Source organism: Lycorma delicatula, chromosome 1, assembly GCF_047948215.1.
Source record: "Lycorma delicatula isolate Av1 chromosome 1, ASM4794821v1, whole genome shotgun sequence".
Classification (NCBI taxonomy): Eukaryota; Metazoa; Arthropoda; class Insecta; order Hemiptera; family Fulgoridae; genus Lycorma; species Lycorma delicatula.
Genome location: NC_134455.1, coordinates 140,913,820 through 140,940,129, shown reverse-complemented (window position 1 = coordinate 140,940,129; position 26,310 = coordinate 140,913,820). Strand labels below are relative to the sequence as shown.

Genomic DNA, 26,310 nt, shown 5'->3' with positions numbered 1-26,310 from the left:
TTGTGGTTAACGTGACTTTATGGTTAATGTAGGAAGAACATTGAATTTATGTTTCATGCAAGCAGCTTTTATTCATTTTGGTAATGTTTTTGACAGCCTGCCTGTACTAAAAGGAGAATAAAACAAAACAGTTTATAAAATAAACTTAGAAAGCAAGGCACTCTATTGTCCTGAAAGTGAGAAATTTTTCCCAAAGGTAGAGGAACCATACTGTTAATGGCATTAGGATACAGAAGACAATAGGAAACCATTGCATTAAAGTTTGATGGGGAATCCTTAGTAGTTCATGGCATTGTATGGACATTACTGTAAAAGTATCTGGAGGTAAAGCCTCCCCTCAATTGGATTTTCAGGAAGGGGATACAGTAGGGCTTCGTGCATATGAGGAAGTTCTAAGGAAGGATGTAAGGACAGACAAAGAAAATTTATAGAGGAAAGATAAAAAAGCCATTCAGGATCAGAACATGGAATATCTTAACACTATTACAAAGTAGAAAACTTTGAGAATCCAAAGAATGAGATTTTCAAAAATAACTTTGACATACTCTGTATGAATGAAGTGAGATGGAAAGGAAATGGTGAGATGTAAAGTGAGGATTTCCAGTTTTACTTGTCAGGTACAAAAAGGTGTGGTAGTAATGAGTAGGTATAAATAAGAAACTGGTAGAAAAAATATTAAAGGCTAAGTATGTTGATGAAAGGGTGAGGATGAAGGAGAAGACGAAGATATTGTAATAATACCAACCATTCAGAACACAAATGAGGAAGTAGAATAGTGTTAGGAAATTATGAAAGAGTTAATTGGGAAAGAAAAGAAGGGGAATGTATAGTCATACTAGGTGATTGAAATGCTGTGGTTGGAGAAGGAAGGGAAAACAAGCCAGTAGGAAAATAGCTTCCAGGAATTAGAAATGAGAGAAAGACTGGTTAGATTCTAAATAGAGAAGGAATTAGTGTTGGGAAACATCGTGTTTGAAAATCATAAAAGAAGAAGATATACTTAGGTATCACAAATGAACAGAGAAATATCAAATTGATTATATTATGATATAACGAAAATTTAGAAATTGTTTAAAGAATGATAAGGCTTATCCAAATGCAGATATAAATTCAGATCTCAATCTAGTTGTGGCAGAAGTGAACATTAGGCTCAAGAAAATTGGGAATGGCAGGAGAAGAGATTACTATGATTTGGAGAAGTTAAGGGAACAAGAAATGGAAGAAGTAATGCTGGAAAAAATGAGAATGGGGGGAGTTAAACCAAGTAATGTAGATGATAAGTGGATGAAAATTAAGAAGTGTTTAAAAAAATAGCAAAAAAGACAATAGGGTTTAAAAACAGGAACATATACAAAAAATGTGGGTTGAATGATATGAGAAAGTGGAAAAATGTACAAACAGAAGAAGGTAGAAAAAATATAGAAAGGAGAAAAGCTGAGAAAGCTCAGGAAAAGTGGCTTGAGGAAAAATGTACAGTGAAAGAAAATTTGGAAAAAGAAGGAATATGTGAGTTAATATGCAAAAAGGCATCAGAAATAGCTTTAAAGAGAAATGGGGGAAGAAAATGTATCAGATTGGGGCAAAGGATGGAAAACACTTAATGTAAAGAAGGAATTAAAAAGAAGTTGGAATGAATACATTGTGGATTTATATGTGTTCGGAGAAAAGCCAAGAGAAATAGATATGGGCGTGGAAAAAGAATACAAAGTTCATCAAGATGAAAAAGGGTACTGTATATTAAAAAGTGAAATAAATGAGACAAATATAATGATGAAAAAAGGAAAAGCTAAGGGATTTGATGAAGTACCAATTGTACTGTTCAAAGCCCTAGGAGAGACAGGAGAATTGTCATTACTAGATGTACCCAATGAAATACTTGAAGGAAAGTGGCCAGACGACTTCCGAGTTACAGTATTGGTACCAATAGAGAAGAAAAGAAATACAAAGAAGTGTGAAGAGCATAGAATGATTAGCTTAGTATTATTTACGGCTGAGGTATTATTAGGGATTTAAATAAAAGAATATGGAATAAATTGGTTGGCAGTATTGAAGAAGAACAGTTTTGGTTTAGAAGAGGTGCTAGAACAAGGAACACTATAGGGCTGCTAAGAGTAATAGGTGAGAGATACATTAACAAAAGACGGAAAGTGTTTGTTGCATTTTTCAACCTAAAAAAGGTGTTTGGCAGAGTTAGATGGGACAAATTACTGCTAATTTTGACAAAGAAGGGAGTTGACTGGAAAGAGAGTTGCCTAATAAAAGAGCTGTTTCATAACCAGAGAATAAGTGAGATTAGGGGACAAAATGAGAGGAAGAATAAGGACTGGAAGAGATGCTGTATGTCCCCAGCTCTGTTTAGTATATATCTGGAAGAAATTATTAAATGCTTGAATAGGAAAAGAGGAATAGAGAAGAATGAATAATGTAGAATAAGAATGAATATTGTAGAGAAGAATGAAATGTATACATTTTGCTGATGACATGGCGGTACTGGCAGAGAGCCCAAGTAAACTAAATGGAATGCTTGATTGAAATGAAGCTTGCAAAAGTCAGGATATGAGGATTAACAAAAAGAATACAAAATGTATGGTATTAGGTGAAAAAGAGTAGAGGACTGAGATTAAGATAGGAAATGTAGTTTTAGAGCAGGTGAAGAAATTTTAGTACTTTGGAAGCTTTATAACTGATGACCTGTCTTGCACAGTAGAAATTAGAAGAAGAATATCAAGAAGTAAGCAGAAGTAATCAATTAATAAGAAGGCAGGACTGCTGTGTGGAAATTTAAACTTAGCATTAATGAAGAGATTAATGAAATGTTTTATGTGAGATCTTATGCTGTATGGAGCTAAAATGTGGATGATGAGAAAGGCAGACGGAAAACAAATTGAACCTTTTGAGATGCGAGTGTGATGCAGAATGATAAATGACAGATTGCAAGACCATGTAACAAATGAGGAAGTATTAAGGAGAATCTGAGAAAACGGGAAATGCTAAATATGATTCAACATAGAAAAGGAACTGGCTAGGAGATTGTATGGGAAGAAGGTGTTTATTAGTGGATCTGATGAAAGGAAAAGATTTTATAAATTACTTCCAAGTTCTGTAACTGTTGAAATGGTATGGTAAAAAAGCTCTTCAGCCAGTTGAAGTATTGATAAAGAATAATATTGGTTGAATTTTAAGCGATTGGAGTAATTGCAAGATTTAAATATTTCTGGTCAGTTACTTTATTAAAAATTTAAGTTATTCTTAAAAAAATAATTTATAACTCGTGAGAACTTTTTCATTTAACTATTGCTGATGGCCCACCCATAATGATTATGTCTATTCAAAGTAATACATTTTTTCTTAATTTAAAATTTGTTAAAAGAAATCAGAATACTTGCCTGTTAAGGCATCCATCTTTCAGTTTTGAAGTGTTTAATGTGTTAGTGTATATCACTATTGCAGAGTAATCAGTTTTAGTTGTTTATATTGTCTTAATGATTGATCCATTCATATTTTACACTGAAGAACATATTTTCTCTAGATATATCTTCCCTTATCAATTCTGTTGTTAAAAATGTTTACATTTTTTTTTTTTTAATTAGTCCAAGTCAAAAAAATAAGAAGTTAAAATTTTTAAATAAGGCTTGTTTAAATTGTTTACATTTAAATGTTTTTTACATTAATATTATACATACCTCCAAAAATTCATTCTTTAGTAAAAAACAAGTATGTAACATTAAGGTAAGAATATCTTTCCAAAATTTCATTGCTGAATGATTTATTATTCTGAATAATTATCAAATAAAAAGTTGTGGTATTCATGCAAAATGATCAACAAAATCATATACTTGTGTTTAATTTACTTCCTTTATTTCTTCAGCTACAAAGTTTGGTAGGAAACAAGTTTATGATCATTGAAGAAATATAAATATATGTTTAGTAAAATCCTTTTTAGGGTTTTCTGGTGCAATTTTTATGCTATTTTAGGTATAAAATATAAAATTTTGTGTATCATTTCATGTGTTTTACTTATAAAGAGAAACAAAGAAATTTTTCTCTGTTATTTGGTTTTCTCTTAGTATACCATCAGTATAGTTCAGTGCTAATCATATTAATAGTGAAATTTCTCTTGCTTGCTGTAGTTACAAATTTAGTCTACCCAGTACTGGTTACTCAGGAACATCATCAAGATCACAGTCTACCTAAATAATAATCCTGGTGGCTGTTTCCTCTCTTATTATTATTTTAATACCATCTCAGTAAAACATTGAAGTGATATACAATTAAAGCATTCCTATAAATTTTTCAGCCGTAAAATTTTACTTCATCCTATTCTACTGCCTACTGTCTTGATTACATGGCAAGATAGCATGCACAAGTTGTTTGGTTAATTGCAGTAGGCTATGCCTTTCATCTCTGTTGACATGTCCAAAAGTGTTCATTTTCTTTTGTTGATGGCAAGGATAATTCCATTTTTTTATTTAATTGTTTTAGATTTTCTTCTTTGTTACTTTTACAAACATTAAGAGTTTTTGGATTTAGTTACATATTTATTTCTTTAATGAACAAGCCTTTGCACTATTCAGCAACAATGAGAACCAAAACTTCCTGCCACCCTCATACATTCTATCTACAATTTAATCTGTTTGGTAACTTCTTACGTAGATTGTTTAATTTGCCAAAATTTTCTTTTTTTTATAAAAAAATTCTGAAATGTTAGACTATAAATATTTATGCCATGTATGCTGTTTTATACCATGAATAAATAAACTTTCCCAGCATTTGCTTGGCTGGATCAATGAAAACCATTATAAAATTTCCATCAAATCAGAATCACAAATTATAAATTCAGTTGTACAGATGTTTGCAAAAGTTATGATGAAATCATAACTTTACTATATCATTGTTTTTCTTTTTCAAAGAGATGGCAATAGGCTTTTGTATGGTACAAAACTAATATCCTGGTTATGTTATATATTATATAAATAAGATCATAATTTTTTGAGCATTAAACTTAATTATTTTCTTCGTTCTTTTTGTAAAATAAATTTTTTTTGTTGAGTTTATTCAAAATTCATAATGGCCATAATTTTGATAATTAAAAATATTTTTTACACTACATAAAGATCAGCTACAAAAGTCATCAGATTTTGATTCAATATTTTATCTAGTTATGAAGTTTTTTGAAAAAGAAATTTCAACAGATAAATGGAAATGAAGCATGAAAAAAAATAATTGAACAATTTGATAAGTCTATGTTCACTGAAAATGTTTTCCTCAAATTGATATGAGGGATCATTAACTAAAGTGTATTATTACCTTTTACAAACACTACCTAAAACAAAAATGATAAAACTGGTTAAAATCCATATTAATACATGAAAATAATTGTAATAATAGTAAAACAACTGAGTGAAGCTATTAAATAAATATAATTATTACAATAAAAATAATAGCATGATTTCTTCGACAGAATAATTGATTCTGTAAAAATTTTAAATAAATTAATGGGAAGATTTTTTTTTTAAATGGTTGGATAATCTAAAAGGGGTAATGAAAGCATTAAAAGGTTCTATCTCAAATAGTGAAGCATTTATTGAGCTGTTTTGTTGAAGTAGTTCTGTTTGATGTGAAAAGAGCTAATGTTGTTTTTTGGGATTAAATGACTATCGTAAATCATAATTACATGAATACGTTAGAATTTTTAATATGCAAGATATTTGTTCCCGTGATTAATATTCGAGATGTCAAGCAATGATTTGATAGCTCAATTATATACCTTGAAATATCATTCTGAAGATCCTCAAAAGATAATAATATATTTCATTCAGTAATACTCATAAGCTTGAAAATATGAAATATATAGTGTTTTATTAATTTGGTTCAAAGTGAAACATTACAGGTTTGACTTTGTCACAAAAGAAATCAATTTGATAATTCTTTAAGAATTTATCAATACACCCAGAGATTTCAGTTGTGATGGGAAACAGGAATACTGTTGCCATTAATGGAAATACTACTCGTACATATCTACCTGAAGAGAATGCACATTGAAACATATGTTTAAATTTACTTACTTTATTCCTCCAGTGAATGATTTTTTGAACTGCTAATGTAGAATTTTTTTATTCTTTTAAATAACAATATATGAGTAAATAGAGTAACATTGAATGATTGTGATTTTCAGCAACGTGATTTAATAACAATAGCAGAAGATTGAGGAGAGTTCTCCATTGTAGTAGCAATGGTAGTATACAGGAAAATGTTAGTACTACCTTCAAATAATGTTTATTTTACTATCTAATAATAAGATATGAAGGTTATCATTAGAAAAATCATACACTATGTTTGATAATTTATTAACAATTTTAATTTAAGAATAGTTCATAATAACATACATATTTACATTACTTCTGAGAAATTGTAGATGAAGTTATATATTTTACAATATTTATTTAGATAATATAATAAAGTGTATATATAAATTTTGTGATGCAGTGAGACTAAAAGACATCAAAGCCATAAAAAAACATTAGGTATTTTAAAAATTATCTTTATTTTTTGTTATATAATTGTTATAATTTCAAAAGGTATAATTTTACTGCTAAGATAATAAATTCAGCAATCAAGTATATTAAATGTAATATTTTTATTTAGATTAAAATGATCTTGCAATATATCATATTTTTTTTTTTTTAGTTTTAATTCATTTAATTTGAGGTTATAATGTCTTAGTATAGGCACTCAGTCTTGTTCAATCTCAAGTTTATATATTTGAGATTATGGTGTTAGTTAAAAACCCAATCACCAAAATGCACTCATAGAATTGGTAATTAAATCCAGTTAAAAACATATTTGATTAAATTTAAATAAAGCTGTTAAGTTAAAAAACCGGTGTAAAAACTGATCAACAGTTATGCCATCGTACTTGTATTCTTTATTCTCTGCACTGCTGAAAACAAACAAAAGCTACTATGCGAGTCATTTTTTACTCAATTATAAAGTCTCTTTTTGTAACATATGAAAGTATGTTAGTTAAGACTGTTATGATTTACAATAGAATCTCTGTTAGAAAAGGCATTTTCCATTTGTTACAAATTTAATTTCTTAAAAAAATTTGTTGGTATTGTAACTGGGGACTAGCCACCTCTAGTTGCTAATGAGAATATATAATAACCATGATATTGTTAATATATTTTTATAACATTTAACTTTTAACTATTAATTGAAGTTTATAAGAATTTTTGTGCATTCTTAAACTACTTACTTTTACCAGAAAAATAAGGAGCTATTTGTTTGGCGTGAATGTATCTTATACAATGTAGAACTTACATATGCTTTTTAATACCATTTACTCAAACAATGTTTCTAAATAAATATATGTTTATAAAAGTATCTGCTATATGAAGAAAAACATGTACATGTAATTAAATTTATGTATATTTTTTGAAGATAAAGAATTTACTCTGATTGAGTTTTCTACAAACTGTTAAAATACCATATAACTTTATTTATTTGAAGAATAATTCTCCATTTAATCAAAGTGTCTGCTTGGTCCTTGAATTTGATATTTAATCAAACATGTCAACTCTGTATAGTTAACATTTATTCATATGGAGTTTGTTTTAAAGGTTGTAGCAACTTCTGTACAATACGTTCAAGAATTTTGGTGAAGGAATATTTTTTATTATCTTCTTATTTTTTGTAGTTACTACCTATTAAAAATATTTATAAATATGAAGGAAATTTCCTCCCTGGTAGTGATTCTTATTCCTGCAAACTTAGGCTGTTTTATAATCATAGTAGAAATTAGTCTTATTTATCTATACTTTATTTATCTTACACCTATTTAGACAGCACATAAATTGAAGGAATTCCTCTAACTTAATAGATTTATGATCTAACGTATTAAAGAATACTGTTTGAACTTTGATATTTTTGAATGAATGTGATTAGTATTATTCTTTATTAGATAATTTTGAATCTATTTTCTCGTTTTTACCAATCATTCATTTATCACTATGACAATCATTAGTGTGCTGAGTAAGTGACTAAGACAGATCTGCGATAACAAGAGACTGCTGTATGTCACCAAAAATATTAATTACTTGAAAAATAAAATAAAGATTCTATACCTGAAATTAATTATCATTAAATTTGTTTTGTGCTACACTTTTAACCTCTGTACTATCTAAATCCTATATCCGTAGTTATCTGCACTTCCTGTACAGTTTTTATCCTCTCACCACTCTGTTTTTAAGTAACTAAATCTTGATATCTTGGTCAGTATGGTCTTTAAATCTACTTATTAAAAAAAACTGGTGATTTACAAACTGGTAATTACAAAAAACTGGTAACTTTGTATTCTACCTATTACAAAAACATGGTCCTATTCTTATTACAAAAAACTGCCACAAATTTCTGACCGCTGCTATAATTAATTCTACTATAATTACTTTAATTCTTATTCATTTCAAACTAATAACACACCTAAATTTTGAAGATTTTCCTGTATAACAGTTTTCAAAAGCCTTGTTCTTTTGCTTTCTGTTGCCTAAATTTCAATACCATAAAGCACTTTACTCCATCCAATAAAATGTTTTTAAGGACTTTTTTTTATTACCTAGATCCATATTTATATTAAGACGCTATTTTTTAATGAAATTTCTTCTTGCTTGAGCCAGTCTTTTTTATATCTGCCTTCTTAATTCCATAGTTAATATAATTTTCTTTCTTTTAATATTATATTGTTTACCTATAATTCTAAAGTAAAGTTTTTATCTGGTTAGATAAAAAAAAAAAAAAAAACTAAAAAATGACATAACAGTTAATTGTAAATGCCTTTTAATGTGGTTATTTATTAAGATGAATTAAACAGTATTTCAAAAATAATAAATGAATAAAAACTCCTAAATAGTGTAGTACAGATTCAGTGCATTTTTAATAATTATTATCTAATCTCTAGGAATTGTAGTATGTAGAATAGATTACATAATCAAGAGGAAAGGTAATACATTCTTTTTATATTTTAAGCTGATTTAAACTGCCTACACTTGTTAGTTAATTATTCAGTTTAGTTATGGATAAAAACTGTTTTTGTTTAGTGATTTCTAATCTGTAATAGTATATGACTAAATTCTGTCCCAACCATTTCATTTTAACACTGAATTAGGTTTCTTTGACTGTTAAATAAAATTATCCATTTTATTATAATATTACATAATTTAGCTACAGGTTTATTTATTATCTTATTTCTTAAATAAACAATGATTAAGAACTGCTTCCCATGTTTTTGTTTAATATCATTCTTACTAATTTTCTTTGATAAATTATTAAATCCTAAAAATAACGGGTTAAATACCACTTAATATAAATCTCATTTTTAATAAATGATACTGGAAATGACTAAGGTAAGTCATTCTTAAAAGAAAATATAAAGAACAAGTTTGTTCCAGGGTGTTTCAAGAAAATTTTGTGCATGTGTGTTAAATATTTTTGTATGATGAATGAAATCCAAATAATTCTTAAAACTATATGCTAATGTATTTTATGCAGTAATTATTTAATTAATCAACTGAGAGTTTTCTTCATGTAATAGCTTACTATTAGATAGAAACTACTTGTTGCTGCTTCTGGTGTATTTATCTTTACTATTTTAGTTCTCAGATTTTTATTGATTTGATTTGTTGTTCTTTTATTGATAGTGACGAAGTAGAACTGTTTGAATTTTTTACTGATACTACATAAACAGAGTTTCTTGTAAATAATTAGATATATTATCAAATGATTTAAAAAAAATTTAATTTTGAAAATGTGCTTGTATTTTTAAAGTATCAGTATGTTAAAAAAAAGTATCGTACCTGGCTAATTCATCTGAGACTGCTAGTTTGATTTTATTTAACTTTTTTATGTTAAGAAAAACTTTTGGAATGTAAAGGCTAGATAAAAAAGTGTTTTTCTTTTTTGAATAATTTCAAAAGCAAAATGAATGTAGAAACTTATATAATTTGTATTTATAATGAGCTCAATAAAATAAATTATTCAGTTGGTCTCAGTAAAATGCATATGATCTATCACTTAGTGACAGTGAGAAAACAATAGTTGTGTTTTACTGACATTTTACTTTCAAATTAAAATCATTTAATGATAGTATGTATTTTCAGATGTTAGAAATGTAGAAATACATCAATTATTTCAGTTGTTCTGTTATTTCTATTCTACTACGTTACATAAATTATATTATATACAGAATGATGTACAATATCTCTAATAAATATAAAAAAATAAACATAAAGTGAACTTGCGATAATACATTCTGTAAGTAAATGTAAAAACTTACAAATAATTTGAATATTTTTTTTATTGTATATGTTTAGGAATGTACAATAATTTTCATGTACATTTTCTTAGTCATCAACAGCTAGATCTTGAGTGTTCTCTGATTCTGCCTCTTGTTTGAGTCCAGTCATCAATGTTTTGTCTTTGTCGATTGGACCATCTTCATGGTTTACATAATCAACAACTAATTCTAAACCGATTAATTCTCTTATATCTTTACATTTTTTTTCTTCAGGTGATAATTCTTCATCTTTTTTGGAAGAGGAATCTTTTGATGCTTTTACTTCCTGGTATATTTTTGATAAATTTTGTAAAACATAGTTTGTACTGATGTTTGTAGATTTTTGACCTGTACCTGTAACTACATCCTTTGAATTGTTAATATTACTACTACTGTTATTATTAGACATACTGATATCTCTAGGTTGTGGTACACTAAAAGCAGATACATGTTTACGTTGTCGAAATGTTGTATCGATATTTAAGCCATTTTTTTTATCTTCTGTTTGTAAATTTAATGGCTCAGATGGGGACGGTATTTGTTCTTTTGTTGAGTCTGGTTTACGATCCCAAATGTGTCCAGACACACGTAGATCTATAAAGAAATGTAATGGATCAAAAGAATATGGTGGAGGTTGAGATGGTAAATTTGGAGGGGTATACATTGGAGGATACCATAATGGAGCTGTAGATTGTATATCGTTTGATTGTGATGGTATTGGAGGTAACAGAATTGGTGGTGGAGGGGGAGGAATAGTTGGTGGTGCTGTTGGTATTGGTGGTGAACAAGATGGTTTGGGTGGTGGAGGACTTCGTGGTGTTGTGGTTAATTCAAGTGGTTTTTCAGAAATAACTGCTGGTTGTGACTGTTTTGATTCTCTCCATGTACGTTTTCTTCCACGTCTTTGACCAATGTTCGGAGTTGAATTTTGGTTTGTTGATGCTGTCTTTGCTTGAACAAAACTTCTTAACATTTCACTGAAAAAAAAACTCTGTGGTACCAGCGGCATATTATATAAGTAGGGTGGTGTTGCTGCTAGTAAACGTGATACAAGATCTCCATTTCTGTAATCTGGTTTTGAAGCTGTTGTTGATTCTGGACTAGCCATCTGTAATAAAGCAAACAATCATTTAATATATTTTAACATTGGTATATACATAAATGATAACTTATCACTGCTATTTGTAACATAGTTTTACCAATTCTCTCATAAGAAAATATTTGTACCCTTTACATAATGAGTACAAAATGTCTCTGCATAAAGAGTACCAAATGTGATTTGCACAGTGATATCACCTGAATTATGCAGTTCACTAAAAAGTATTTCTTTATAGAATATAAAACTTAAACACAGCTGAATTAAAAAAAGTATTCACCCTGCAGGGTTACCAAGGTCCATCCTAATATTTGCAAATTCAATTCATTCAGCAAGTGTAAGTAATAAAGTATGAATAGAAACTACTTATTTCTATTGAGAAATTAGCAGCAAATAAGTTAATTATCATTATTGAATAATGCATTCTAAGAATCGATCTAACATTTTCTTACATATTTTTTTCCAGTTTACTAATTATTCTTTATGATGAGATGGTATTTCTTACAGGAAAATGGAATGTGGTGCATTACATAATTCTTAACACTACTTGTAAAAGTGTTTTTTTTAATCATTTATAATTACTAACATTATAGGGTACTCAAACAACTATTCACTCTTTGTACATTCCTACATAATTAACAAAAATATCATTTAAAAATAAAGTTGTTGAAACAAAATTATTTTTATATTTTCCTCTACTGAGTAGAGGCAGTGTGTCATACATATATTATTTCAAAGATAGAAAGGAATAAACTTGCTTCTTTACATTATTTTTTAGTCTCAGTTCAAACAATGTTTTTTCTTTAACTTTGAAGTCCTTGCAGATGTGACCCATTAAAGCACCTGAAGTTCTTGTACCAGCAGTAGTCACTGTAAATTTTGCTGAGTTGTGAAGTTTATCATACTACCAATCCTTGCATTAAAAATAGTGTATATTATGTGTAGCAGTTTAGGGTTAAGTGTCACTTGAATTTCAATGAATTTGAAATGCTGATTTGCAATAGTATGTTGTGCTACATGAAGAAGTAACAGGAAACCATTTCACTTGTCACTTTTCCCAAAATGCTTTGTATGAACTTACTGTCTTGAACATGGAGTCATTTTAGAATAACATAAAAGAAAAATTAGATATGGAATGAATAAAAAATTTACATTGCCCTCTAAATAGTATCAAAATAAATATAATCTTTAAAAAAAAATGTTGCCATGGTATATCTAGAAAGTTGGTCACTGTTCCAACATTTAAAAGTAAAGGATCATTTGGCTCATTGAAAGAAGAGAAGGCCAGACAAACTATTTTTGGTAAGCATTGATTGATAACTGATTAATAAAAGAAATTGGCCTATATTAGAAAATAAAGTTTTTAAAAAACTCTGCATTTAATTTCTTTAGTTAGTTTACTAGCAATGATTGACAATAATGCATTGATAAATAATAATATTAAAACAATATTTAATAGTCTTTAAAAATTAAACAATTTCTTAAAACGTATTATGATTGCATCTTTTTATTATCAACATTAACCACTTATACTTTCCTGGTACTGGTCTTCAATGAGATAACTCTATCTTATTCTACTTTATGGATGTAAGGTACCTACAAATGCCAATCCAAGTAGTGATTATATGGTATAAACAATATGGATATGATATATATGTAGATGTACATGGTATATGATTTTATGTGAACTATTATATAATGTAACTTTCTCTTTTATAATATCAACTGTCTAATTACTACATATAATGTATTGCTTTCATGTTCAGCTCTTATATCAAATTTTAATTAAAAAGTCATAGTAATCACTTTAAATCATAGTAATCACTATAATCATAGTTTTACAGTTTTGTTAACAATTCTTGAATATTTTTTTATTATATTTTGATGTCTTACTTGATAATTAGCTACAGTTTTGATGTTCCAAAAGTTCTACCTTAGAGCAGTGTAAGTTTTATTTTATGAGCATAATAATGAACAGCATAATAATATTGCAGTTTTTTGTTATAATTTTCTGTTCAAAGTTTATTTCATGAAACTTATGAAATCATAACTCAAGTCTTAAAAATTAAATCTTGATTCTTAAACAGAATTAAACTATAAAAAATCACATATATTTTTCATGGATTTTTTCTGATAAAAAAAGAAACATAAATAGTAATGACTTCCAAACATTCAAAAAACATTCTTTTTTTAATTTCATAAATATAAATTTTTAAGAGAGATAAATACATTTTAAATGGATAGAGTGATAAAAAAATATTATTTTGGGGTATATAAGAAAAATGAAATATAAATAAAAAAAAATTGTTTTATAATTTACATTCATTATGTGCTGCTGTGTTTAGTTCAGGGAGCCTTGAGTTGAAGGTAGGAGTGATTCAATTACAAATAAATTAATGATTGCTTTCAAAGACCGTAGATGAGGTGAATTCCTTACAACCTGATGGTTCTACAACAAGAATGTCACAAGGAAAAGCTTTCTGGAAATTTTAGAAGTTGAAACTATGTTTTGTATTAATATTATCATAAATCACTGAGGGATGCAGTTAATGTCTGAAGGATGCAGGGTAATGTCAGTAGCAATCAATACTATTAAAAATTGCATATCAAAACTTATTAATAATAAAATAGTTTCAGTAGAATTATTTGCTGTTAAACAATACTGAGTAAAATTTTTACAAAATAAAGAAGAATTATTATTATTTGTAAAAGTAAAACTTAATCTTAAATCTAAAATTTTAAATCTTTTATTCTGCTGCGTAACTAATCTAGCAATTAAGAAAAAACTATAAATTTAATATGAAAAGACAAATTAACATTAATATGCATGAATGTAAACAAGAAGAATTGATTACTATATGATAATCAGCAAGATAAAAGTCTTCTAGTTTGAAAAGCAAAAAGAATGTGAAATTAAAAAAGTATACCAAATGGAAATTCAGGTTTCTTCTTTCAAAAAGAAAAGGAAACAAAGAGTATATAGGAGGAATGGTTCGTAGATGAAAAAAAAGAATATGATAATGTGTGTTAGGGTTGGTGCACAATGATTCAGGAGCAGAGAAGAATGAGAAAAGTTTTATGCATATCAGATGTCTGTCAGTACATATTGAATATTCCATCACAATTGTTCTGATGTTCTGCTGTGCTGTTATAATACACAGCCTAGCTGCTCTATATAGATCACACAGTGTAATGCTGAAATATGAGGACGAACCAGGAGCGAGACAAAAATAACTTCATTTCATGGAGTACCGAGTGAGGCGAGAGAGAGCCTGCCGCGATTATCTCTGAAAACCATTGTTGATGCAATGTTATAGAGACAGAGTTATCATCGTTTCAACAACTTTACATTTCTATACTACTTGATGTTCTCCCTCTCCTACTGAACATCACGACCACTATCTTTCTCATTCCCTTCTCATCCCACCCTATCATTCCTACTCTATATACCACTCAATGTTTCACCCTTCATCCCAAATATCTCTTTCCCTCAATATAGAAACTGAAACTGAAATCTCCTTGTAGTGCAACTAAACCCTATCTTTATTTAATCACTACACCAATTTAAACAGCTTTTAATACAGTTTCAAAAAATGCCAAAACTTACAATCTGATTAATATTATGTTATTCTTATTCAGTTAATTTATCAATTATTTTATATGAGAATTGTAATTTTATAGTTTAATTTTAAACATTAATTTTAACTGATTATCTTCATTAATTTGTTATATTCTAATGCAATAAACATAATTCATGAAGAAATTTTTAGAACATACATTATTTAAAAATAAAAAAGTAGAATTATTAAGAAAAATGTATTAATAAACATATTTCTTCTTAGAGATCTTTAAATGCGAGTGAGTTTATTGGCCATTTGTCATTTTGGTTTATTAAAATCACATTAACTGGAAAGCTCACCTGAAATTTAAAAAGTTTTTCTGTTATAGATACATGTTTTCTGTATATGATACATGTGATTTTTATGTTTTGGATACATGTTTTCATGCAGTACCTACATGAAATCCCTACCCACCCAGTTTGGAGATACTATGATTTATATATATATATATATATACTAACAAAAATATTTTTGAGAACTGCATTCTACAGTACTTTAAAGTAATGAGATATAGTAACTTAAAAATGTAATAGTTTTCTTTTTCTTTTTTAATGAAAATAAAAACCTTCTTTTTGTTGTTGTAGTTTACTTAAAAATATATTATTTAATTAAAACAGTGAGACATTTCAAACAATGTTTGCTGTGAGGATATAAAACTTTAAAAAATTACATAAAATAAGTTTCAAAATTATTATCAGTTATGTAAAGACCTGTATACAAATCCAGTCCTATTGAAAAACTAGAAGGTGATTTTATGCTCTAATGGAGAAAGGAGTGAGATAAGAATGCAGCTGATACTGTTTTTTCACTTAATCATACAAAAATCAATGTGGCAATTTGAAGAAGAGATTTAAGAGTGAAGTAAATCAAATGAAAGTAAAATGAAGAGAGAAAAGGAAAAAGTTAATATTTATTGATGATATTGTTCTATTCTAAGAAACCCAAAAATGATTAAGAAGAAATGCTGAATGCATAGATATATTAATAGATGAGAAACTTGCTCTTCATCCCACTTCAAGTATAGGAAAAATAAATAAACAAATTCCTTGAATGTGAAAAAAATGATGTCTTTTCTTCCGGAAACATGTTCAGAAGACTTTTTAAAATTTATATACTAATTTATAGCTTGGTATACTCTTCAGTCAAAACTCAAACCTATGAACAAACAGTGGGGAAATATTTACTTTACTCTTTATATTTGTAAAAGTACTATAAAAAACAATAAATGATTCATCAGCAATGATTAAGATTCTAATTTTAAAGAAAGTTAAATTATTATTGATTTTATAATTTCTTTTAAATTAAAAATTAATGAGAAGAAAATTATAATCATAGAAATGTAAAATCAGAGAAGTGGACTGGCCGATATTTTTTTATTATTTCAGCAAATATACCTGAAATCCGAAAGGTTTGGGTTCTGATCCCAGTAAACATTTTTCATATATTACAAGAAAGACACTGTAATTGGGAATCAGCCTGTTGTTTGTAAAATAATTAATAGATAGAACCAGTTTCCAATGTCTTCCAAACAATTCTTCCTCTGTTTTGAGAAATTGATTTGACATACTATACTAGTATTTAAAATCCATTTTGTCTGATCTTTTTCTCATTAGACAGACTAAGAATGAGAAGTAAAAAGTAGTTATTGAATGTCATCTATTTAACTATAGTTAACCTAATGTAGTATTTTTCTATCACGTGTTCTCAACTTTTCTTCGACTGATTCAGTACATCAAAATATGGATATCCGCAATGCTTTCAATAACATTCTGTGGAGACATGTCTTGGAAGAAATACAGAGGAGGAATATAAGTTCATAGTTAAGAGGTTCAATAAGTAAGTACCTACAGGGTAGAGAATTACTGACACCAGTAGAAGAATACCATTTCTGGAGGTATGGAGGGGACCCCAAGGATCTGTGCTAAGCCCCCTCTTGTGGAACCTGGTTTTTGATGGGGTTCCTAGAGGGGGTGATGCTCATTGCATACGCCGACAATTTGGCGATGCTCATCAAGATGAAGTGGAGGAAAAGGCGAATAGAGCCATAAGACAGATAAGCATGTGGTTGGCGACAAGGAGACTACAACTCGTCCACAAAAAATGCAACTCATGGTTATCGCAGGTCAACATAAGATTAGAAGAATTCAAGTTACAATCGATGGGGTTAGACTAGAAACAATGCCCTTTGTGAAATATCTTGGGGTATGGTTTGATCAAAATGGGCTATACAACTGACACCTCAGTGAAGTATGCAGTAAAGTGAAGCAGATCTTCAACGCTCTTAATAGACTGATGGTCACCAAGTGGGGACTCAGAGCAGCTAAAAGAAAGCTTTTGATGATAGCAGTGACTTCTATAGTGTTGTATGCAGTACCTGCCTGGTTTTTGACACTAAACAGCAAGAGGAATGTGAAGATGATGAGTTCACTACAGGGACGAATGAATTTAAGGATTGTGGCAGCATAGCAAATGGTATCGGCAGGAGTCCTGGCCGGAGTACTGTCGATCCAGTTACAGGCTACCCAAATGAAACATATCTATGAGGGCATGGATAGGGAAGATGCCACTAATCTCTTGCTACAAGCATGGCAAGAGAAATGGATTGCTGCTGTGACTGGGACATGGACAAAGAAACTTATTCCTGAGCTAGGACCGTGGCTGGGGTGGAAACACGGCAACGTGGGGTACTACCTGTCACAATTCCTCTCCGGTCACAGAGGATTTGGTATATACTTACCCAGGTTTAAAAGAAGGCAGCTCCCAAATTGTATGTATTGTGGTCAAGAGGACACTCCTTGCCACACCTTTTTTGAATGTGCATGTTGGGAAGATTTAAAAGCCAGATATAACATAAAAGAGATTACCCCAGAAACTACTACAAAGTATATGTTGAGAGGTAAAGAGGAATGGCTGACAATAGAGAGATTTGTGGCTGAGATTATACGAGCAAAGGAAGTGGATTACAAGAAAAGGGAGGAGTTACTTTAGGAAAAAAATAGACCAAGACCCGGCTGCTGGGGAAGGGAATAGCATAGAGGCAGAGGCAAAATGAGAATAAGGAACTGGTGAGCTGGCCTGCCATGCTGGATGTACTGCTGGTAGGTGGGTAGGCTTATTAGAGTCGCAAGGACCCCTAGGCTGAGTAATACTTGATTGCTGATCCGGCCCAGGGGAGTAGGAGAACTACATAATATAACGTAAAATACACATCGGGTTTTATTGACCTGGACAGTACTAATGTACTGTTCAGGTCAAAAACAAACACACAAAAAAAGTACATTAAAATAAACAAAAACATGTCATGTAGGTGAATGCCTCGTCTCGCTACTAATTTCATTATTTCTGGGCCCATCTTTTTGTGTCTTTTTAATCAAAGTTCATATTTTAAGAAAATTAGGAAATTTTAATGAAATTCAGTGAACATTTATTGAATAATATGTTCTGTAAAATAAATAATGTTGACAATTCTGACTGATTCTTTTTTTAATTTCTCTGTAACAAATGAAGATATCAACTTGGTTTTGGTGTGTGTTATCTTCATATGAAAATCTAAAACCAATTTCTAGATTTTCTGACTAGCAAACTTTCTAGAAAACTGACAAATTTTTCTCTGATTTCCTTAAGCCATTAATTGGTTAATTCATTAATTATCAGTCTAATATTATTAAACTTTTATGACCTTGGGTCACTTATTTCAATCCTAGTAAAGCAATTTTCTAAAGAATTTTAACAATTATTAAAAAAGGAAAACTATTATTATAATGAGAATGAAGCTAACAATAAACAAGTTAATTAAAAATAAATAATTAAATATAGTATTAACAGACGATCTGTGAATACATTGCTAAACATTTGAATTTCCATTAAAAATATTAACAAGATAAATGAAAATTGATTAAGTAATAAGTTTATATTTTTTTATCCCTGGTTTTTCTGTTTAGGTTAATATGACCTGAAAGAGTTTTTGTCCTTCTGCCATTCCTTTTCCACTGAATATTTTACTTACGTTTTTAGGACTTCATTACTTTTATTTTGAAAGATTTAACCACATGGTTGTTTTTAATATTATTTTCTACTATTGTCTTATTTTTTAGTTTTGTACCAATGTACTGTTCAGGACAATAAAACCCGATGTGTATTTAATGTTATATTATGTAGTTTTATCCACTATGAGGTGGGTTGGGGATATGTGGTGGTGTGTGTACAATATAATATCTCTGTTTGCTTGGAAGTTTGACATGTCTGTACTTGCATGTATTATATCATCATCAATTATGAAACACTATTACAATGAAACAAATGATTCATATAAAAAGAAAAGAAGCATTATGTAACTATATATAATTACAAATTTTACATTACATTTGTAAAATTTTTTTTACAACCCATTTTCTCAAAATGGGTTTTTGTCATGTTTTTGATATGTCACTTGCACAAGTTACAGGCACAGTATTATAAATATAGCTGCAAAACATTTAGTCTATTTAGTCTGAATTAATTGTTTTGTATAATATAATATGAGTACGGCAAACCAAATAGAACTGTGTAAAATTTAAGAAAACATAGCAGTTTTCGACAGTGAAGAAGTGTCAGTGATTAAAAATTATACAAATGCCAAGAGTGGTAGTGATAGTGATGACTCTGATAAGGATAGTGGAGCAACACAATGACATTGTGGCTAAATTAAACATCAGAAAAATGAAAGTTATGATCATAGACAGAGCCAATGATCATTCAGTCAGTGATATGCTGTGTGATTTCGAAAAGGTGGATCATTTCATATGTTTAGGATCCACAGTAGATAAAAATGGGAGCTCATCAGCCGAAATACGAAGAAGAATTATCTTGGCGAAGGAGGCACTAATGAAGTTAACAGCTGTTTGGGATGGTAGGGAAATAACAAGGAATACAAAACAAAGACTTTTAGGTACTAGTGTTTCTGTACTAGTCATGTACGGTGTTGAGATCTGGACGATCAAAGAAAAACAGGAGGAGGATTGATGCATTTGAAATGCGGGCTTACACCAGAATGCTTCACATCATATGGAAGAAAAAGAGGATGAACAACTCAATTATAAATGAGCTGGGGATAAGAGGAGGTTGTCCGCAATGAACTTCGTCGGCAAAAATGGCTTTTTCAGCCATTTAGTTCATAGGCTTGGTGAAATCTTGAGGCTAGTCATACAGGGAAAAATTAGGGCAGAAGACTGCCAAAAAGATGGCTGAACCAAATTGATGAGGCAACTAAAGAAAAGCTAGGCACATTGATTTGAATGGTAGTGAACCGTGTGCTATGGTGGGAAATTGTCAATAGGATAAGAATCAGGTCTAGTTCTCAGACATAAGAGGAAGGATCACTGATGGTAATCTTCTACTCTATTGTCATGGTTCAGCAGAATAATTAGATTATGTTAACTTATAAAATAGTGTGTTAATTAATTTTCTTTGAATAACATTAAAACTGTAAGCTTTTATTTATTACCAGTATTTTATTATCAACTATCAAATTTATTTGTAAGTTTTAAACAGTTCTCTATACATTATATATGGTTTTAATAATACCATGTATAAAATATAAAACAGAAATTATAAAATACTTTACTGTATATATTTAAATTATCTTAAATGTCAAAGAGCAGACTGTTACATTCAATATTTTCTATTTTCCATTTATACTTGCAGCACAGACTACACATAACAAAATAAGTCGTGTTGATTTGGATGAAAAACAAACTATACGTGCATTAGTCGCATAAGATTGTGCGACATATATTGGTTTTCCATCCGTATTTATATTCAATTTATAATTAATTTATGAGACAATATCTATATTTAATTTATATTTAATTTACATTTAAGCCATGTTCATATTGATTTCAATTGAATGAAACCAATATGAATTTATAAAATCACGATCCATTGAATAGTTTTAGAGGTTATTTAGTGACTCATGGTATCCCTGCATGATAATAATGAAGGTACCATTTCAAAAGATGAATAACACTAGATTTTGGCGGCTGTTGTACTAAAACAAAAGAGAAACTCCATTATACCTCGTATTCTGTGGTATATAGGGATTAAAGTATTGTTAATGATTATGGATTGCTCTACGACGTTTAGGAATAAAATCATTGTTATTATTGATCAGCGTATACATTTTTAATATTTTTGAACATAAAACTTGAATTTTACGTCTCGAAGGAGTCGTAAAACCACCAGCTAACGAATGTATTGCAAGTTGCATCTTACGCCTTAAAAGAGTCTATAAAACCAACTACAAAAAAAAACCCGCTACAAAAAAAGGGTAACCCCGCTATAACGCAGTTATCGCGGGAACTTACGTGACACACGCGTTATAGGCTAACCGCGTTATTTCGAGAAGTAAATTTTAAATCACAAAGGGATCAATTAAAAAAAAAATAGGCAAAAAATCAAGCAATAATGGTTTAATAGAAAAAGCCAATACAGTATAATGTGTACTTACATAGAAACAAGTTAAATGCGGAAGGATATTTTTTTCTTTGAATGAATTATTTTGTTTTAAATAAGAAGTTATTGTTTCGCGGTTCTATGTTTCTTCTTTATAATATATGACTTTACACTTTGTAAATGCAATAAACGACGATCATCAGTACCACTTTGTTGCTCCATCCATGTAATTACACTGTTTATATTTTCCAGAACGCCTTTTATTGAGGGTGTAGGCCTTTCCGTAACAGCAATCTCTGCAAAACCTTCCCCTTCTTCGTCCGTCAAATTATCGTTAGGATGTAGAACGGAGTTTACAATTTCTTCGTCGGTCGTGTAATGGGCAGCGGGTGTTTCATCTTCTTGGACCCACTCATTGAGATCACTTACAGACAACAGACAATTCCTGCCTGGTTGAATTTGAAAATTCCAGTGCGTCAGTAAAAATTATTTCCTGTTTCAATGTGTTTTGTATTACTCTGTGACAATACCGACCAACAATTTTTAATTGTAATAAAATTTACGTTACTCCATGCTGTTCCAGCGCTGTATATAACACTTTTTAATGAAACGGTTTTAAGAAATTCTGTTACTTGTAATTCTGTGTTAACGGTAGTGGTCAGTAGCTCTCGTCGGTAATAAGGTTTAAATGCCCGAATAACTTCTCGGTCTAATGGTTGGATCAAAGATGAGGTGTTCTTGGGTAAAACATTGCGATTATTTTCCCATTTCTAGATTTCAGCAAGTCAGTAGGCGGATAAGCAGGGAAATTGTCAAGTAATAATGCTTTTCTTCCAATTTTCGAACTCATAAATAATTTTTAACACAAGGCACAAATTCGTCGTTAAACCACGTTAAAAAAATATTACACGTCATCCAAGCACTATTAGTATTTTTACAAATAACCGGTAATGAATTTATATTAACGGATTTGAAGCAACGTGGGCTGGCATACTTGCCAGTGAGCAACGGCTTCAATTTATGATTTCGTGACTTATTGGCACACAAAAGAAAAGTTACTCTTTCTTTGTTCATTTTTACACCAGATTTATTTGGTGCCCGTTTCGCATCTAATGTTTTTGTTGGCAATAGTTTATAATACAAAGCAGTTTCATCATCATTATACAACTGTTCATTACTGAAGTTATTCTCTTCTATTACTGATTGTAATATTGTTTATGAAAAATGTTCGGCTGCCGTGTCTCATCTGATGAACGATATTCTCCTTCGATATTTACTTAGTCTAGGCCATGATGGATTTCCCATCGCGATAACTTACCTTTAGAAGCACTGAATTCATTTTTAATTAGTTCATGAAAATTTAGTGCCTGAGCTTGAAGTACTGGCGCTGATATCGGCACTCCTTCACTCCGTTTTTACAAAACCCAAAGGTACATACACTCATCTGCAACATCAACATCCGAGTCTAACCTTTTTGCGATCAAGTTGGACTGTTTCATCTACCGAATCAATAAAAGAACAAAATTTATCTTCTTCTTTCACCCAACCACGTATGGTATCTTAAGGCACACCGAATTCCCGGGATAAACTGGCTTTCGAACGACCTGCATTAACTTTTTCAATAATTTCTAATTTTTCCTTTTTACAGAATAAGTTTTTCATTTAGACGACATATTAGGCAAATACAAAAGAAAACAAACACTACAAAATGTAATAAATTAACCGACGTAATAAAACTTAACGGTACTGATAAACACAGTAAAAGAAACTCGAAATAAATCACAATACTTAATAACATTCAGATAGCGTATACTGTGCCTTGTACAGGTACATGCCTTGTACAGGCATTGATGGTCTTATCGCTGTTACAGAAAAAGAGTCATGTGTAGTATATAATAAGAATTTCTCTTATTATCGTATTAGAACCGTAGTTTAGTTTTATTGAAACATATTTTTGAGGCTTTAAAATTGGTCGTCAGTAATTGGCAGATATTATATTAGAAGCGTATTATTGACAATTTCAAAGGATTTGTGGTGGGTGTTACACCGATATTGAATATAAAGCACTAGTAGGATGACTAGCATTTCTTCATCCAATTTTATTTTTTCAGATATATTTTGGGGGACAGGTTATAATCCGCGTTATATCCGTTTCTGCGGTATATCGAGCCGCTTTATAGCGAGGCTGTATTGTATTAACTCACGTATTCCAAATTGTATCTGATGGCTTAAAGGATGAATTGTTCCATCAAAATTACGCTATTTTATTCGCGTTGAAGTATTTGCAGGATTGTAAAAAAAAAAAAACGCAGTCGTATTATACAAGATACTATAGATTAAGATTAACTAATTGAAAAATGGAAATATACTGAATTTTATGTTATTTAAATTTAAAATGCGGGTTATAACTAGAAAACAACCCCCAATACATGAGTAACATCGAGGATCAATCTAACGTGTCTAAAGGGAAAAATGATTTTTAGTACTGTATATATCTTTTTTATGTATAACTTTTGTTTGTATTACAAGGGGAACTTTTCTGGATAGTTTCGTTTACCACTGCTTTAGTAATCAGATTCAGTGCTGCTGAAATAAGAAAACGTTTCAATATATCCATACTAAAAGAAAGTTATATTTTGTTAGTGATAACAGATGAATGTCAATTAATATCACTTTATTATTTTTTTTATCACTTTATACATATTTCTTTATGCTGAATGAAATTAATTTTGTTGCGAATCAAAATTAAGCGAAATTTGAACCCAGACTCCGCCTTGTAGTCGGCAAGTGATAAAGTTGGTGTGTTATCTATACTGAGTTTTGAATCATAAATATGGGATTTTTCATAATTATTATAGTACTTTCATTATTTTATAAATATAAACACCAGATCATTTAACAGGCTGATTTTTTACAAAAGCAAAACATTGAATACATTATACTTTCGCGATCTTAGATTAAGATATTATCTATATGTCTGAGATATTTTTTGAGATTATTGTTTAAACTGGTGCATCATTTGCTGTAAATAATTCTACTTATAAATTTTTTCGATCTTTATTTGGAACAATTCAGTTTAAATTAGGAAAAGGCTTAAATAACAGAGCTTCCATAATTGCTTTCAACAGCTTTCAACAAATTTAGTAGTGTGGAAATAAGCATACGGCGTCAAAATCAAAAATGGCGAACAGTTTGCCATATTGGATTCAAAGATGGCGGCTTCCTTTATCTTAGAATGACGTAATGAATTCAATATGGTGGTATTCGGCCATCTTGGATTCTGACGTCATTGACGCCGTAGCCTGTTACTACCATCTTGGAATTTCCCTTTTTCCCTGTGGCAATTTCCCTTTCCCTTGGCGGGATATTTAAAATTCCGCAGGGATACCAACTTGAGTATTATATTCACTCTGAATATTATTTATAATAATTAATTCAAAGGTTAGTACCACTGGTGAACAGCTGTTGTGTGGCGGTTGGTTTGAATTAAATAAATAAATAATATTTGAAGTGAAAAAAAGTCGGCTAGGACTAGAACCCGGTCATGACGGGACGCGACTGACTGACACCTTAAACCAACCAATATCGATCTTTATATCGGTATTGACTAGGTATTATTGAACGTGAGAAAGATATATACATCATACGGTGAGGTTCGCATTTATGTCATCTTATACGACACCGATTCTGACAACAAATAGTATTTTTTTCAGCTATTATTACGAAGGGCTATAAAAACAAATTTACCAAAGATGAAATGGCTGTTGTACGACGTCATTCGATGAAGCTGTTTCCGGTTACATATGTTATTAAAGTGCTGAGAATATTAGAATTTCACTGAAAATGCACTAGAATTGCACTGTTCAAGGTTACTCGTAATTGATACCACTTTATTGTAAATTTATCTCATTATAGTTAAGACGTTGAAGTGTTAACATCGTTGTGACAGCAGCAGCGGTGGTGTTATGGAGCTAATTAAGAAGGTAGATAAAGTTGTTGGTAAACGACATTTGTCGCTGATGTGGTTCAAATTAAAATACAGTTATGTATACGTTGTTGATCTTAGTCGTCATGTTTTTGATAAACATGGTGATAATGTAATTATAAAAATGTTCTTCGATCCGATGAATGATGATGTTGAGAGTTTTTATTGTGACTTTGAATGTGGGGACAATTCGATTGGTCTTACCGGTAGCAACTTAATAGTATTTTCTGGTTACTACGGTGGTGGTGAAAAAAAATAAACGGGTAAAGGCTTTTAAGTTAAATGATTCCTTGAATATGCAGTTGGCTACGATTACTACGTCCCATCATCTACTAACCGATTATCCGGTTATCTACGTCCGATAATTATCTACGTTATTACCGATTATCTACGTTTTGTCTAAAAAATAATGTTGTTGCCGATAACGTATATACCGCAAAGGACCGAAGACGATTCACTACTTCTTGTATTGCGACCGATGGATGGAGAGCTGCTTGTGATGAAACTGATTATGTACAACATCAACCTCAACAGAAATAACCGCTGCTTGTTGCATACGATACAGAAGAGGGTTCTCAATTGATTGGTTTGAAAGTTGACGGTTTTTAGAATCGATTTATTCCATAATGTACAAAGATTATTTAAAACGTGAAGTACATTCACTTTCATCGAAGGGGAGGAGGAGGATATTTCATTAAGAGTATAAGTAAATAAATAAACAGTCCTTTTCAGGACTACAACAACACATTACACGCACAACACAAAGTTACACACAAAAAGTAAAACTACACAAAACAAAAACACTCTAAACCCCTATTCAATAATGTAAACTATTGTTTTTAAAAAACTATAT

The 26,310-nt window shown here is 30.1% G+C and overlaps 4 protein-coding genes across 4 annotated transcripts; 3 read left to right on the top strand and 1 right to left on the bottom strand.

Moving 5' to 3' along the window:
• The first annotated feature begins 1,551 nt into the window (after positions 1–1,551).
• LOC142317675 (uncharacterized) lies at positions 1,552–2,013 on the top strand. Its single transcript, XM_075354228.1, has one exon. The coding sequence runs from the start codon at positions 1,552–1,554 to the stop codon at positions 2,011–2,013; it is 462 nt and encodes a 153-aa protein (XP_075210343.1).
• Positions 2,014–10,394: 8,381 nt separating this feature from the next.
• Positions 10,395–11,435, bottom strand: LOC142317674 (uncharacterized). Its single transcript, XM_075354227.1, has one exon. The coding sequence runs from the start codon at positions 11,433–11,435 to the stop codon at positions 10,395–10,397; it is 1,041 nt and encodes a 346-aa protein (XP_075210342.1).
• A 6,155-nt stretch (positions 11,436–17,590) lies between these two features.
• On the top strand, positions 17,591–18,031 carry LOC142317673 (uncharacterized). The gene has a single exon (XM_075354226.1). The coding sequence runs from the start codon at positions 17,591–17,593 to the stop codon at positions 18,029–18,031; it is 441 nt and encodes a 146-aa protein (XP_075210341.1).
• Positions 18,032–19,678: 1,647 nt separating this feature from the next.
• Positions 19,679–20,044, top strand: LOC142317672 (uncharacterized). The gene has a single exon (XM_075354225.1). The coding sequence runs from the start codon at positions 19,679–19,681 to the stop codon at positions 20,042–20,044; it is 366 nt and encodes a 121-aa protein (XP_075210340.1).
• The last annotated feature ends 6,266 nt before the right edge of the window (positions 20,045–26,310 follow it).